This window comes from Chanodichthys erythropterus, chromosome 14, assembly GCF_024489055.1.
Source record: "Chanodichthys erythropterus isolate Z2021 chromosome 14, ASM2448905v1, whole genome shotgun sequence".
Taxonomy (NCBI): domain Eukaryota; kingdom Metazoa; phylum Chordata; class Actinopteri; order Cypriniformes; family Xenocyprididae; genus Chanodichthys; species Chanodichthys erythropterus.
In genome coordinates, this window is record NC_090234.1 from 37792685 (window position 1) to 37806771 (window position 14087).

General features: G+C 37.9%; 1 protein-coding gene across 3 annotated transcripts in view; it reads left to right on the forward strand.

Annotated features, from left to right (window-relative positions):
• The window catches only part of fam117bb (family with sequence similarity 117 member Bb), a 59389-nt gene that overhangs the window by 28243 nt on the left and 17059 nt on the right, over positions 1 to 14087 (forward strand). For 2 of the 3 annotated variants that reach the window (XM_067409738.1, XM_067409735.1), the window contains exons 3-4: positions 10037 to 10129; positions 12264 to 12377. In XM_067409738.1, coding sequence (XP_067265839.1) covers positions 10037 to 10129; positions 12264 to 12377 — 207 coding nt within the window. The remainder of the gene's footprint in view (positions 1 to 10036; positions 10130 to 12263; positions 12378 to 14087) is intronic. The other variant, XM_067409737.1, reaches the window with a different exon arrangement.

A 14087-nucleotide genomic window follows, 5' to 3' on the forward strand; every position in this document is an offset into this window, starting at 1 on the left:
TAAGCGGTTAGGTTGAGCCATCGCAGGCCTGACGGTCATAGTCGTAAAATACTCTGGGACTGCAGGAGTGGGCGTAAACCAGTCTTTCAGCTGAAACCTAACAAATGTGAGGCATCTAAGCATATATGGCCCTGTTTACACCGGTGAACGTGATCAAGTACATGTTCCTTACTTGTTGATCCTTGAATAACATTGCAATCAACCAATCAGTTTTGAGAGACAAGTTTACAGTTTGTCAAGTTTAGGCTTACAACCAGGGTTAGGTGCTTCTACTTCACCTATCATTTCCCTCTGATTTTAGGGATAAGTTATGGTTAGAGTTTAGGGATAGAAATTTTTAGGACTAATTTTTCGGACAGGAATGTTTGTTCCAGGATCAACAAAATATGCCTTGCTTGCCAAAATCACAGTGACCGTTTACACTTGGTATTAAAATGCGTTTTTGTTGATTGGATCAAAAGTCTCTTTTGTCCACTTTCAACCACATTTCTACAAGGGGAGGGTCTATGGGTGGGTAAATGTATGGGATTTTTTAGATCTTTTGATCTAGTGGACAAAATATGCTCTTGCAATTTACATGTGAATGTGCATGGAGATGACGAAAAACTTACGGAGAGCATCAGATTTCATTTCTGCTCTGACAGCCACAAGCCCACCTCAAACGCTGAGTTTGTGTTAGAATTCAAGAATGGTGAGAGAACATTGTGCTTGGTACGTTTTTTTTTTTGTCTTCAAACCAAACTTGGGTCTTCAGCCAACAAAGTTTAAATCCCGTCTGGCTAGCGCGCTTGCCATTATGTTCACGAGTTAAGTAGAGTAGGCAGTCTTTGTGGCTGTCGAACACATTCAACCACATGAGCATTTACGCTGCAAAAGCATTCGGGTCAAAAGTTTTCAACTACTTTTGGAAGTGGTCGAAAGTGGACAAGCTCAAAACGTTTTAGACCTGTATTTAGCGTTGTCTACTTGTGATCCGATCGACCAAAATGCATCTTAACAAGTATAAATGGGGCCTAAGGTGTGTATTTCCACTTCTCCACTGTCAGGCTGAAATGGTTCTAAGAACAGTAGGGAATGGTTACAGTTATATCTCCACTTGAGCTTGGCTCAGCACGGCATGATTACAAACCATTCTCAGCCCGGAACCATGCTGGAAGAATACGTGTAGTGACTCTGCTCAGGATTGGTCTGTTGTCTGGCTACCAGTTTCTCTGTAGCTGGCCAAGCACGCTCTGATCGTTCTCCATAATGCTGTCACTATTTATATCTCATCCTGTCTGTAAACTTTTGATTTACCAAAGCAACAACTGAAGGATTTACATTACATTCTAAAGAGCTCTGTTATCAGCCCCACAGTGGAAAATTATACCATCTGTATGGCCTGGACCGGATCAGCACCGAATGGTACCGTTAAGCAGTGAGAATGGTTTGGCCTGACTGCGGAAAAATTACTTATCTATATATGACCCTGTTTGCGCTTGGTGGTAGCGTCCATTTTGGCCGACTACAAATAGAAAGCACTAAATATAGGTGAAAATTGGGTCCAAAGCTTTTTTGAAATGGTTAAAGGTGCCCTAGATTCAAAAATTGAATTTATCTTGGCATAGTCAAATAACAAGAGTTCAGTACATGGAAATGACATACAGTGAGTCTCAAACTCCATTGTTTCCTCCTCCTTATATAAATCTCATTTGTTTAAACAACCGCCGAAGAACAGGCAAATCTCAACATAATACAGACTGTTACGTAACAGTCGGGGTGTACGCCCCAATATTTGCATATGCCAGCCCATGATTGAGGCATTACACAAGGGCAGCCAGTATTAACGTCTGGATGAAAGGCATTAGACAAGGGCAGAACGTCTGGATGTGCACAGATGAATCAACAGACTAAGTAAGCAAGCAATAACAATAGCGAAAAATGGCAGATGGAGCAATAATAACTGACATGATCCATGATATCATGATATTTTTAGTGATATTTGTAAATTGTCTTTCTAAATGTTTCGTTTGCATGTTGCTAATGTACTGTTAAATGTGGTTAAAGTTACCATCGTTTCTTACTGTATTCACGGAGACAAGAGCCGTCATTATTTTCATTATTTAACACTTGCAGTCTGTATAATTCATAAACACAACTTCATTCTTTATAAATCTCTCCAACAGTGTGTAATGTTAGCTTTAGCCACGGAGTACTATCAAACTCATTCAGAATCAAATGTAAACATTAAAATAAAAACTGTACTTACGCGATTAGACATGCTGCATGATGAACACTTTGTAAAGATCCATTTTGAGGGGTATATTAACTGTTTGAACTTTTTTTATGTTGTTTAAGGCAAGCGCTAGCTCTTGGGGCGTGGAGCACGAGATTTAAAGGGCCACACACCCTGAATCGGCTCATTTCTAATTATGCCCCAAAATAGGCAGTTAAAAAATGAATAAAAAAAAATCTATGGGGTATTTTGATCTGAAACTTCACACACATTCAGGGGACACCTTAGACTTATAGTACATCTTTTAAAAAAAAGTTCTAGGGCACCTTTAACTCAAAGGTCACTCAAACCACATTCAGAATCAGTTTTAAACGACTACAAAACTGAGGTGTTCAGCTTAAAATGTCATTTTTGGTTAAAAATCAAGTATATATTTGTGATTTAGATTTCCATTTTTGTGCATATTTTATTTTTTGTTCGGATCACCTGAGGCAGATGTTCGTACCGAGTGTAAATGAGCCCATGTGATGCAGAGTCAACTGAATGCAACATCATTACAGAGCACTTGGTCAGCATTCACTTTAACACACATAGGATAAGAGGAAGCCTGCAGAGAACATGAAAGAAAGAAGGTGGTAGAAAAAGCAGAAGTGTATAAAGGGAGTATGCGGTGATGAAGAGGGGAAAAAAGATGAAGAAAAGAGGGATCAGACTTGGATGAGTGTGACGAAACCAGCAGAACAATGGCTAGAGAAGCAGAAAAGAGCGATGGAACAAAGAAGCACATGAACGGATTAATTAAACAAAGAAAGAAAGGAATTTAGAGGAATAAATGTTGGCAAGGGGTAGGAGAAGTACGCCGGGCACTCGTGGAGGTTCACAGGGCATGAAGTTAATTATGAAGAGAAACTTTATCCTACTGGCTTGTTCAGCCACATTACGCTCTCTCTCTCTGTCGCGCTCGTTTTTTTGCCTGTTCTCTTTCTATGGATTTAAATAATTCTTTTAATTCTTTTTGTTCAGAATTTTAACTTTATCTGACCTGTTTCCAAAAAATGGTCACAAATCATATTTAAAGTTAGCATGAAATCAAATTGAGTGGTTTTCTTTCTTACTATACATTCCTGGTTTTATTGTGCTTTATTAACTTTCTCTACCTCTGAAGCACTTTTCCTTTTCAGTTGACGTCACCAAGGCAGCTAATGTTTTAATCAACAGGTGTCATGAGTGTTTCAGGAGGGAAGTTGCCCTCCCTGATCAACTGCAAACCCTGGTATGCAATGTCCAATTTTCATGATCCATGTGAATAAAATCAAATCCCGCTCTACTTTTTTTCCTCATCGAATATCCAGTTTCACTTTGAAATACATTGCATTGCAAGGGTTGTGAATGTTGTTTTACTTTAAAAACAAGTGTTTCTCATTCTGGTGCATTTCGGAGTGAAACTGAATATTCAACTGTAAATATGTAATGTAGGACGGGACTAGAAAATGTCAGAATTTGATTGGATTGTGAAAATTGCAATGTGATCTTGTCGGTTCAAAGGCGAAAAAGTTAGTGTGATAAAAGCATACATATAGCTCTTGCATTTAATCATGCAGAAAGACCAGGAAAGTAATTTTGTTGTAATGCTTTAAGTATGTCAGAGCAAAGGTTTAGCTTTGATCATACAGTCTTGAATGTAAGTTCACTTGTGTGTGATGTCAGCTGACGTTAAGTATTTGTTTGAAGGGAGTTCGAATCAGGACACATGTCTTTTATGTGTCTAGAGGCAGAGCCTCAGGCTGTACAGAGACAGAAAGGAGAAGAGTCGACTGGTTTCCCCACATATGTTTGTCACCATTTGTGTCCAAGTCTAAAAGAAAGTGAGTCAATGTTTATGTGTCCCTGATGAATGGGCCTGCTAATTAATGGTGTGTGAGGATGTTTTCTTGAAAACATATCTGTTAATCATGGGTGAATTTTGACACCAGTATGGTTTTGAGAAAAGCGAAGTTTAGTTTAAAATGATGCACATTACAGAAAAACAGCTCGTTTCTGTGTTAAAGTGCTTTTGATTGGTTGTGTTTTGACAGCTAATGCCCCAAGCTGTTTCCAATGCCGCTGATTTTATAATTTCTGTACTGCGTTGTACAGTTTTGGCTCACACCTTTGAGTGACTGAGAGACTTTTCCATACCTCTTCAGCATAAGATCGCTCCTCATCTGTGCCAGATATCTAAATAAGGCCATAGCTGTCCGGTAATAAATCTCCTACGACGTTCTGAGTGAAAGTTTGTGAACTTGCTAGTACAGGCATGTTGAGAGTGTATTGGGTGTAGAATGATCTAGAGTTGTTTATGGTGTAAACCCACAGGCTGAATCTCTGGTGTCATGCCGTTGACAGCAGTGGGAGGCTGCGCTTTCCCAGAGACAAAGACAAGCCCTGATCAAGACGTTCCCAAACAAATCTTTGTGTGAGTGTGTGTGTTATGATGCCTACTAGCCATTAGTGTTTGTACTCAGAAGGGCTTTTCACACTTAGTTCACCCAAAAATGAAAATTCTGTCGTCATTTCCTCACCCTCAATTTGTTCCAAAACTATGAGTTTCTTTCTTCTGTTGAACACAAAAGAAGATATTTTGAGGAATGTATGAAACCAAACAATTCATGGTCCCCATTGTATTTTTTCCCCCACATACTATGGAAGTCAGTCAACTGTTTGTCTATCAACAATATCTTTTTATCTTCAGAAGAAACAAATTCATGCAGGTTTTGAACAAACTGAGGGTGAGAAAATTTTGATTTTAGGGTGAACTATCCCTTTAACACTGGGTTATTCTAAACAGAATCTTGGGTTATCTTGATAATTCACATTGCTTATAATTTACCTGTACTTATTTACATATTTGTTTTATCATTGACTGGACGATGAGCACAGTGCTCAATCTCTTGATATAAAAGCTCTAGCATTGTGTATCCTCATATTACACATTGCCGACCGTACTATCAAGTTTTTTTCAGAACTTATCAGACTACAAAGGTAAGAATAAAACAGTTGTTTCTTCACTCCAGTTTTCCATTGCCATTTGACATTTTCCCTTTTCAAACGCTAAACAGAGCATGTGAATATGAGGCACACGATTGGTTAAGCATTTAGTCGTAACATTCTAACACCTCACTGTTTCACACTGCACATGTTTGGCACCGCAATGCGGGGTTAACAGCAGCACTTATGCGGCTTCTAAATTACAAGTGTGAAATGTTCCTTTACCCGGGGTAAAAAATGAGGTTTAGAACAACAATAACCTGAGGATAATCGCAGTGTGAAAAGCCCTACTCTGAGATAATGTGTGTGATTGTGAGCCAATAAGAGATTTGAGTGCACAAGTAAGGCCATGATGGGTACATACTCACAGCTGAGCGATTCACATAACTCTCTAGGCTGACGTGGTCTACCGATTATTAGAGCTGTAGGTGACTGAAGTGTTTCCCAGTTGTGTTAGCAACCAGAAACTACTTTCTCTTAAAGAATGCTGTGTTTTGGCGAGGTATGTCACGTTTGAGAAACGTTGTTTATATGTACTGCTTTTATTTGGGTATCTGAGGCAGGTTTTTCAAGGCACTTGTGGGGTTCTTTTTTCAGTTCAACAGGTCTTTAAGATGAGATTGGCATTTAATACTTGCATACTGTTTACTATTTTAGTATGTGGCATATAAGTTCATAGTATATATAGTACACATTTTATGTACCCATGGTATACCCAAATTATTTACTACAATTGCCAAAATGAATAAAAACAGGCTCTGTGTTATTGTATCGCACAGTGCAATGTGAACAACTTAGCCTTCCATTCCATTGTGATGAACTACGAAAAGTAATATCACTCATTGTTAACGTTGCTTTCTTGACTCATTATTTGATTGGATTGCCAAATTGGATTGTTAAAATTAGACTCAAAATAATGTATTTGTTTTATTTCCAAGATGATAACTGGATGACACTTACTGAATTAATGTAAACAACAATCTAGCATACTACTGTTTGAAACATTTAAAGTTGCATTATTTGTCCAGTTTTACATATTATTATTATTATTATTATTATTATTATTATTTTTTTTTTTTTTTTTTTTTAAATGTGTGTGTATACAGTGTACATAGATACTGCTAGTGATCTCGGATGCATTAGTGACCACATGATAACCAATCAGTATCATTATCTTCAGCATTGGTCTGATTGTAAATATATGATGATATATCAGAGAAAATAATGGCTTAACACTAGGGGTGTGACGAGACTGGTATCTCATGAGAGCAGACTCGAGATTGAGTTCACAAGACGAGACGAGACAAGAGTTTTACACACTATTTTTAAGAAATCCTCAATGGCGAAATACGTACATGACTAGAAAAAAATATTCTGCAGGTGTATTTGAAATGTTTTAACTAATCATCTTGTAATTAATGTCATTTAAGTTCTACTTTCTTACTATGAATTATCATATGCAGTAAAAGACAACAATACTCAAGCACTGTAAAGAGTTTTGCCACGAACACAACTGACTGACTTCTCTTCTGTATGATTTCAGTCTCTTCAGACCTTACTGTACATGATTTATGAGCTCCTACAACTTTAGACCTCCTAACTGAACTCCTTTCCACAAACTGATCATATAATAAAAACTGTATAAATAAAAATGGTAACACTTTACAATAAGGTCTCATTTATTAACATTAATGTATTAACCAACATCAACTAACAATGAGCAATATATTTGCTACAGTATTTATTAATCTTTGTTTGTTAGTTAATAAAAATAGTCATTCATTGTTAGTTCATGATAGTTCACAGTGCATTAATTAATGTTAACAAAATAAACCTTATATTTTGTGCTTAATAAGATTAAGAGAAAACTATTATTCATTTTTTATGGTAACTTTACATTTAAGTGCAACCATAATCACACTCTCTCAGTATTCAAAGTGCAAATAAGACCAAATTTTTCTTTGATACAGAGCTGAGAGATGGTTACAACTACGCTGCCCAGCCTAAAATAGCTTTCATATTGAGATATTTGCATTCATCAGGAAGCCGCTTTCAAAATGCGGGGTATTGAAATCGCGTTTGAATGCGCGCTCGCGTTTACTTTCACTTTCAGCGATAGCGCATACTCTGTAAATGTGGAGCGGCGGCGACCGTTATACAACTGGATTAAAAGTTTTTTATTTAAATACAAAGTAAAAGGACAGTGGAGGCGTAATGTAAACGTAGAGGTGGCATATTCTTTCCTAATCATCCTAACACTCTGTCATGGCAACATCACGAGACTACTTTTCGCCTCGACGAGAAATCTCGTCACACTTTAATCTCGCGAGATCTCGTGCTATGAGATCTCGTCACACCCCTACTTAAAGGTGCCCTCGAATGAAAAATTGAATTTATCTTGGCATAGTCAAATAACAAGAGTTCAGTACATGGAAATGACATACAGTGAGTCTCAAACTCCATTGTTTCCTCCTTCTTATATAAATCTCATTTGTTTAAAAGACCTCCGAAGAACAGGTGAATCTCAACATAACACCGACTCGTTACGTAACAGTCAGGATCATTAATATGCACGCCCCCAATATTTGCATATGTCAGCCCATGTTCCCAACATTATGAAAGGCATTAGACAAGGGCAGGACATCTGGATGTGCACAGCTGAATCAACAGACTAGGTAAGCAAGCAAGGACAATAGCGAAAAATGGCAGATGGAGCGATAATAACTGACATGATCCACGATAACATGATATTTTTAGTGATATTTGTAAATTGTCTTTCTAAATATTTAGTTAGCATGTTGCTAATGTACTGTTAAATGTGGTTAAAGTTACCATCGTTTCTTACTGTATTCACGGAGACAAGAGCCGTCGCTATTTTCATTTTTAAGCACTTGCAGTCTGTTTAATTCATAAACACAACTTCATTCTTTATAAATCTCTCCAACAGTGTAGCATTAGCCATTAGCCACGGAGCACAGCCTCAAATTCATTCAGAATCAAATGTAAACCATAGAACAGTATACAATACTCACATAATCTGACGCATGCATGCCGCACGCATGACGAACACTTTGTAAAGATCCATTTTGAGGGTTATATTAGCTGTGTAAACTTTTTGTGCTGTTCAAGGCAAGCGCGAGCTCTGTGGGCGTGGAGCAGGAGAATTAAAGGGCCAGTAGCCCTGAATCGGCTCATTTATAATGATGCCCCAAAATAGGCAGTTAAAAAATGAATAAAAAAAAATGTATGGGGTATTTTGAGCTGAAACTTCAGACACATTCAGGGGACACCTTAGACTTATATTATATCTTTTTAAAAAAAAGTTCTAGGGCACCTTTAATACCAGTTTTCACCTAAAGCATGCTGTTTAAAAATATAGAATAAGCAATATAAATTTATTATGTTGACCTTCAGATTAGATATCGATATTTTTATTACATAAAAATAATTATTGGTATATGCATTCTTAGATTCAGCAAATTAAAGGTGCAATAGGACATTTTCAGTATCGAGCTAGCTTTGAAATCATAACATCCCACCCTCCCTTCAAAGCGCTCATATGTTGACAGGCAGGTAGTATATCGTATTATTTCATTCAGACCTAGAACTATATATATACACATATACATACATTACATTATATATATATATATATATATATATATATATATATATATATATATATATATATATATATATATATATATATATATATATATATATATATATATATATATATATATATATATATATATATATATATATAATGTAATGTATGTATATATAATGTAATGTATGTATATGTGTGTGTGTACAGTCCTGAAGACACTGTCAGTCTCTGCTCAGGTTAAAGTGTTTGCGGTTATCTTTTCAGAGAGGTATCACACTGTTGTGCGACAGAGACTTCACTTAAAGGAAGCTCAGAGCCCTACGCCCTGTGTGCCTTGCTATGCTCTCTCTTTGGCAACAGCAGCTGTATTTTTGTATTTAGGAAGGAAGTTCGCAGAAGAACTTACGCCAACCAGGTTCTGTGCAAAGCATTTAAGCAGTGTATTTGCAGGATGAATTTCTGATTTAAATTCACCATCCCCCGGCTTCTTGCCTTCACTTGTGTGTTTTCATGTTTGCGTGTGTGGGTGGTAGTGATCTATCCTGTCAGGGGTCTTTTTGTGACTTTGTTCATGAATGAATTTAAAGGGCAGGCTAGACAGCCTATTGATATGGCCATAAAACATTCTTGTGATGGTATACAGAGCTCAAAATTAACTTTATGCCTCACCTGCCAATGGAGAGAGAAATAAACAACCATAAATATTTCTTTTATATTATTTGTGTGTGTATAAATATATGTGTGTCCCTGCTGAAGTGCAATTATTTAATTTGTTTTATATCATATGGAAGGTGAGCCTGTCGTTGAAACATGATTTACTCTTATTTTGGTTTTGTTGGCTTAATGAGACAAAAGAAAAAGAGCAAAAAAAAGGTAAAAAAACAACAAAACAACAAAACTTGATTCCTTCTGATAACTTCTCCATTGACGTAAAAGTGAGAAGACATGTGAGTCAATTTGATTTGAATCACTCGCACAGTTCCGTTTAAACCAGGTAATGTTGCGTTTCCTAATAAATTTGCTAGCTCAAAGCTGAGTAACCCCAGTTTCTATTCTCATTTGGACCTTGGCGAGAGTCAAACGACCGCATCAGCGTGCTCGCGAGTCAAGAAACAATATGATGCTGTGATGATCAGAACGTATTGTTGTTTAATGTCTGACGGTCTCATGTGTGTCTCCCACAGACCCCCAGTGCCTGGGCCGATGAATGCGGAGAGAAGAAGAGGAGCTGTCACAAGCGCTCAGCCTCCTGCGGCAGCACTGACCAGCTAAAAGAGGTCAGGACGCGTTTAGGGCCTGATCTCCTCTCTTCCCCCTGCTTTGTTCCATTCAGCAGGAGCAGGGACGGGGCTGGACCCCCTCGTTGTCTTTCTCTCCCCCAGTGTGAGATTGTGGATGAGGAGACAGGGCAGCAACAGGCTGTTGGGGGTTTTGGGGAGGGGGAAGATGGAGGCTGTCATTATCATATTATTGGCAGGCTCTAGTGAACCAGAAGCAGCCTGGTGTCACCTCGCATTACACCCTCCCTTCCTCCTGTTTGTGTGTGCACCCTTCCTTCCCCTGTCACATCCTCCGGTGTCTTCATACACGGTTATCTCTATTCAGCCTGTCTTTTTCCTCTCCTCCACCACTTCAAGGGTCCCCACCCTTCGTGTGTCTCTGCTGCGCCTCTTTAGTGTTTTACAGGTATCTGTATGTACATTATCTTCCTGCCACTCGTTATCTCAACTGCCATCTCTCACTGCTGAGCCGACTCTAAACTCTAGTGTGTGTACTAGTGTTCTACTCCAGAGTTAATCATTTTCTACACAGTCAGCAGGTCATATGTGCACTCACACACGCTGTAGGCAAATCTGATGGAAACCTTCCGAGCTGCCTACCTAGATGGATTATTTGAATGCAGTATTATTGTGGTTGGCGTGAGTATTGCTGTTTGATGCCTATGCAGACCATTTCAAATCAGTCAAATGTGAGGTTCAGTTTCAGTTCATATACTCCCCTAGAAAGTATCTGCCTCAATAGGCAATAAGGGACCTCTTTCTTAGTTTTGAAACAGAGCTGTTTTCTCTGGTACAAGCATCACATCATGTACCTTCGCAAACGAGCATCAAACAACACAAACACCTCTCCACTATAGTCACACACAGATAAAGCCCACACAGAGCCATTAAGACCTGGTCAGAAACGCCTCTGTGGTAATTAGTGTTGTCACATCCTGGCTGCTACAGGCTAAAGGTGAGATTATGCTAACAACATCTCATTAAGGGTTTCGCTCATAGCCTGTATTTACTGACTTGAGGCTGGACTTAAACTCGAGATCCGATCCCATCTGTACATGTATTCCCCTTCTCTTCCCTAGGCTGGGGTAAAGAGTGAGGGAGCAGAGGGTGTATTTGCCTTCTGCCTAACGGACGGATGTTTATAAAGAAAAGAGTACTAATGTAATTGATCATAAGTGTTTTTGTAAGCATGTGTTTGGGGTTGAGGTGGTTTGGGTGTTTATTTGTGTACATAACTGAGTACTTGTAGAAATTCAGTGCCAGGAGACAATCAACAGTCCCGTTTGACTCGCCCATTACTGGGGTTTAAGATGACGTAACAGTCATTATACGGCTAAAAAATTGATTAATCGCATCTAACATTTTAACAAGTTTGTGTTTACATAATATGTGTGTGCGTGTTTGTATATATTATATAGTCAAACCAAAATGTATTCAGACACCTTGAACATTTCATTCATTAATACAGTTTATTCACTATAGTTTAAAAAAAATGCTAATAAAATATGACAAAATCTCAGAGTTAAACTGTGTCAGAAACAATTTATCTTAATTATGTCAGATAACACAAAACATGGTCAGGTCAAAGTGTCAGAAGTTTTGTTTTCAAGCTATCCTCTACATAAATATCAAAAAAAAAAAAAAAAAAGGTTTGACTGTGTATAATATATATATATATATATATATAAAAAAAATATATATTATATATATATATATATATATATATATATATATATATATATATATATATATATATATATATATATATATATATATATATATATATATATATATATATATATATATATATATATATATAATAAATATATATATTATACACATACATATACATACATACATACATATTATGTAAACACATGTTGTATGTTGGATGCTATTAATCGATTTTACAGCCCTGAGTCATTATAACACAATAAACTCAGGACCATGCTGGTGTCACCATTTTATTGGTTTATTTTGCAATAATGACCACCTGTCAAGTAGGATTTTTTTTATTTATTTATTTTTTATTCTATAGTGTCTTTTATCTAAGCAAGAGAGCTTTGAAAGTTCACATAAAAGTGAGAAATAATGTTTGACCTGACAATCTCGCTCTCTCTGCATGTTTCAGATTGTGAAGCTGAGGCAGCAGCTCCAGCGCAGTAAACACAGCAGCCGTCACCATCGCGACAAGGACCGCAAATCTCCCTTCAATGGCAACCATGCTGCTTTCATCCAATCACAGGTGAGCTCTTTCTCACCTGCTCTGAACCCAGAAGACCCAGTGAAGGGGTACCTGGGGTGGTGAGTTGTTGGTTACCAACAAGAACACTGGGTTTTTTGTTTTTAGTTTTTTTGAGCTTTTTTTTTCTCTCTCATAGATTTGTTTTTAGTGGTATTTTTTTGGCAAATGTAATAGTTTATATATGTACACTACTGTTCAAAAGTTTGGGTTTGCTAAGATTTTTTTTAATCTGTTTGAAAAAATTCATGGTCTCTATTTCATTGAAAAACTTCATGATCTTTTTTCAGTAGGCCTACATCGTTTAGCTCATTAAGAAGTGCATACGTGTCCTAAAAGTGCCCCTTTTACTTGTGCGCTGCTGGGATGAACAGACCAAACAACTTTACTGACTGAAAATCTTCTCCTCAGCCAGTCATATCTGCCACATTATTGATACACGAGAGAGAGAGAATGTCAGTTTGTTAATATAAGCGCAGCACAGTTCAGTGAGTGCACTTAAAACCATATAAGCAGAAGAAGAAACTGTACACAAACGTTGTGTATCATCAGTGCAGTTATAGTTGAGAACTAAAAGTCTAGTTACTCTGCCACATTCTCTCTCACTCATTCTGAAAGAGCTTGAGTGGGTAAGTGTGCATATCAGTGTGTAAAAGCGTGTCATAGTGTGTCTGTGTGTGTACTTGCACTCTGGTCTTAATTGGCAAGACCAGGTGCAGGCTTGCAGGCTGTTTCAGAGTGAAAGACCTCTCTTCACGAAGACAAAAAAACAGTGAATAAATTACCGCGGCCTCTCGCTTGGCCGTGTCTCCCTCCCTCCCTCCCTGCCTCAGTCTTTTTCTCGCTCTCTCGCTCTGTTTTGTGTTTGTCCATGAATTAGTCCAGCATGTGGTGAATGTGCCGCACGCCTGGTCTTTACTGTACTATAGCTGCCAGCCAGTCAATTAAAGGCCACACTCTGTCCAGCCCGCTGGATGTGTGTTTTTGGGGCTCGTTGTGCGGCTGGGGCTTTTTTTTTTTAAAAGTGCATGTGGTGGGCTCAAGCACCATCTGTTGTCTCACTGTATTCATCTTTTGTGTTTAATCCTCTGAACTGTACTGAGACTCGGCCCCTCTGTTGGACAAAACACCAAACTACTCATGGCTAGGTCCGAATTAGACAAGAATACTGATTTGACCAGCGCAGATGTACATCGTACAGATTCCCCTCTTAAAATCTGTGTTCAGAATGGATTACTAGCTTACTATTGGATGTGCAGTATACTGTATACTTCAAGTTGCATATTTACAATATCAAGAAACGGTACACTATTTATATTATTTTTCATATATTTACATTATTCCAATACAGGAGTAAAATAATAATAATCACTGTCACATGACTCCATTACATTTTCATGTGAGTGGCATCCAGTTGGAAATGAAAATGGTTAAATTTACGTTTCTCTCCCCTTACTCTGCCTCATTTGCTTTTGTTCAGTGAGAGATTTGCAGCATTGCCTCAGTGTGAGAAAGCATATGGAAGTGCTAACCTGCTATTCCAGGAACCCAGAATACCATGTGATCATTTAGTTATACACAAACATAGACTTGCATCTGCCGTCCCCTCCAGCAGATGTACGTGGGGTTGATTGAACGGTGTATCATTAGTCAATGCCATTTCGTTCTGCCTCCGACTGCTATAAAGAGAACTACAGGAATCTGAAGTGGAGC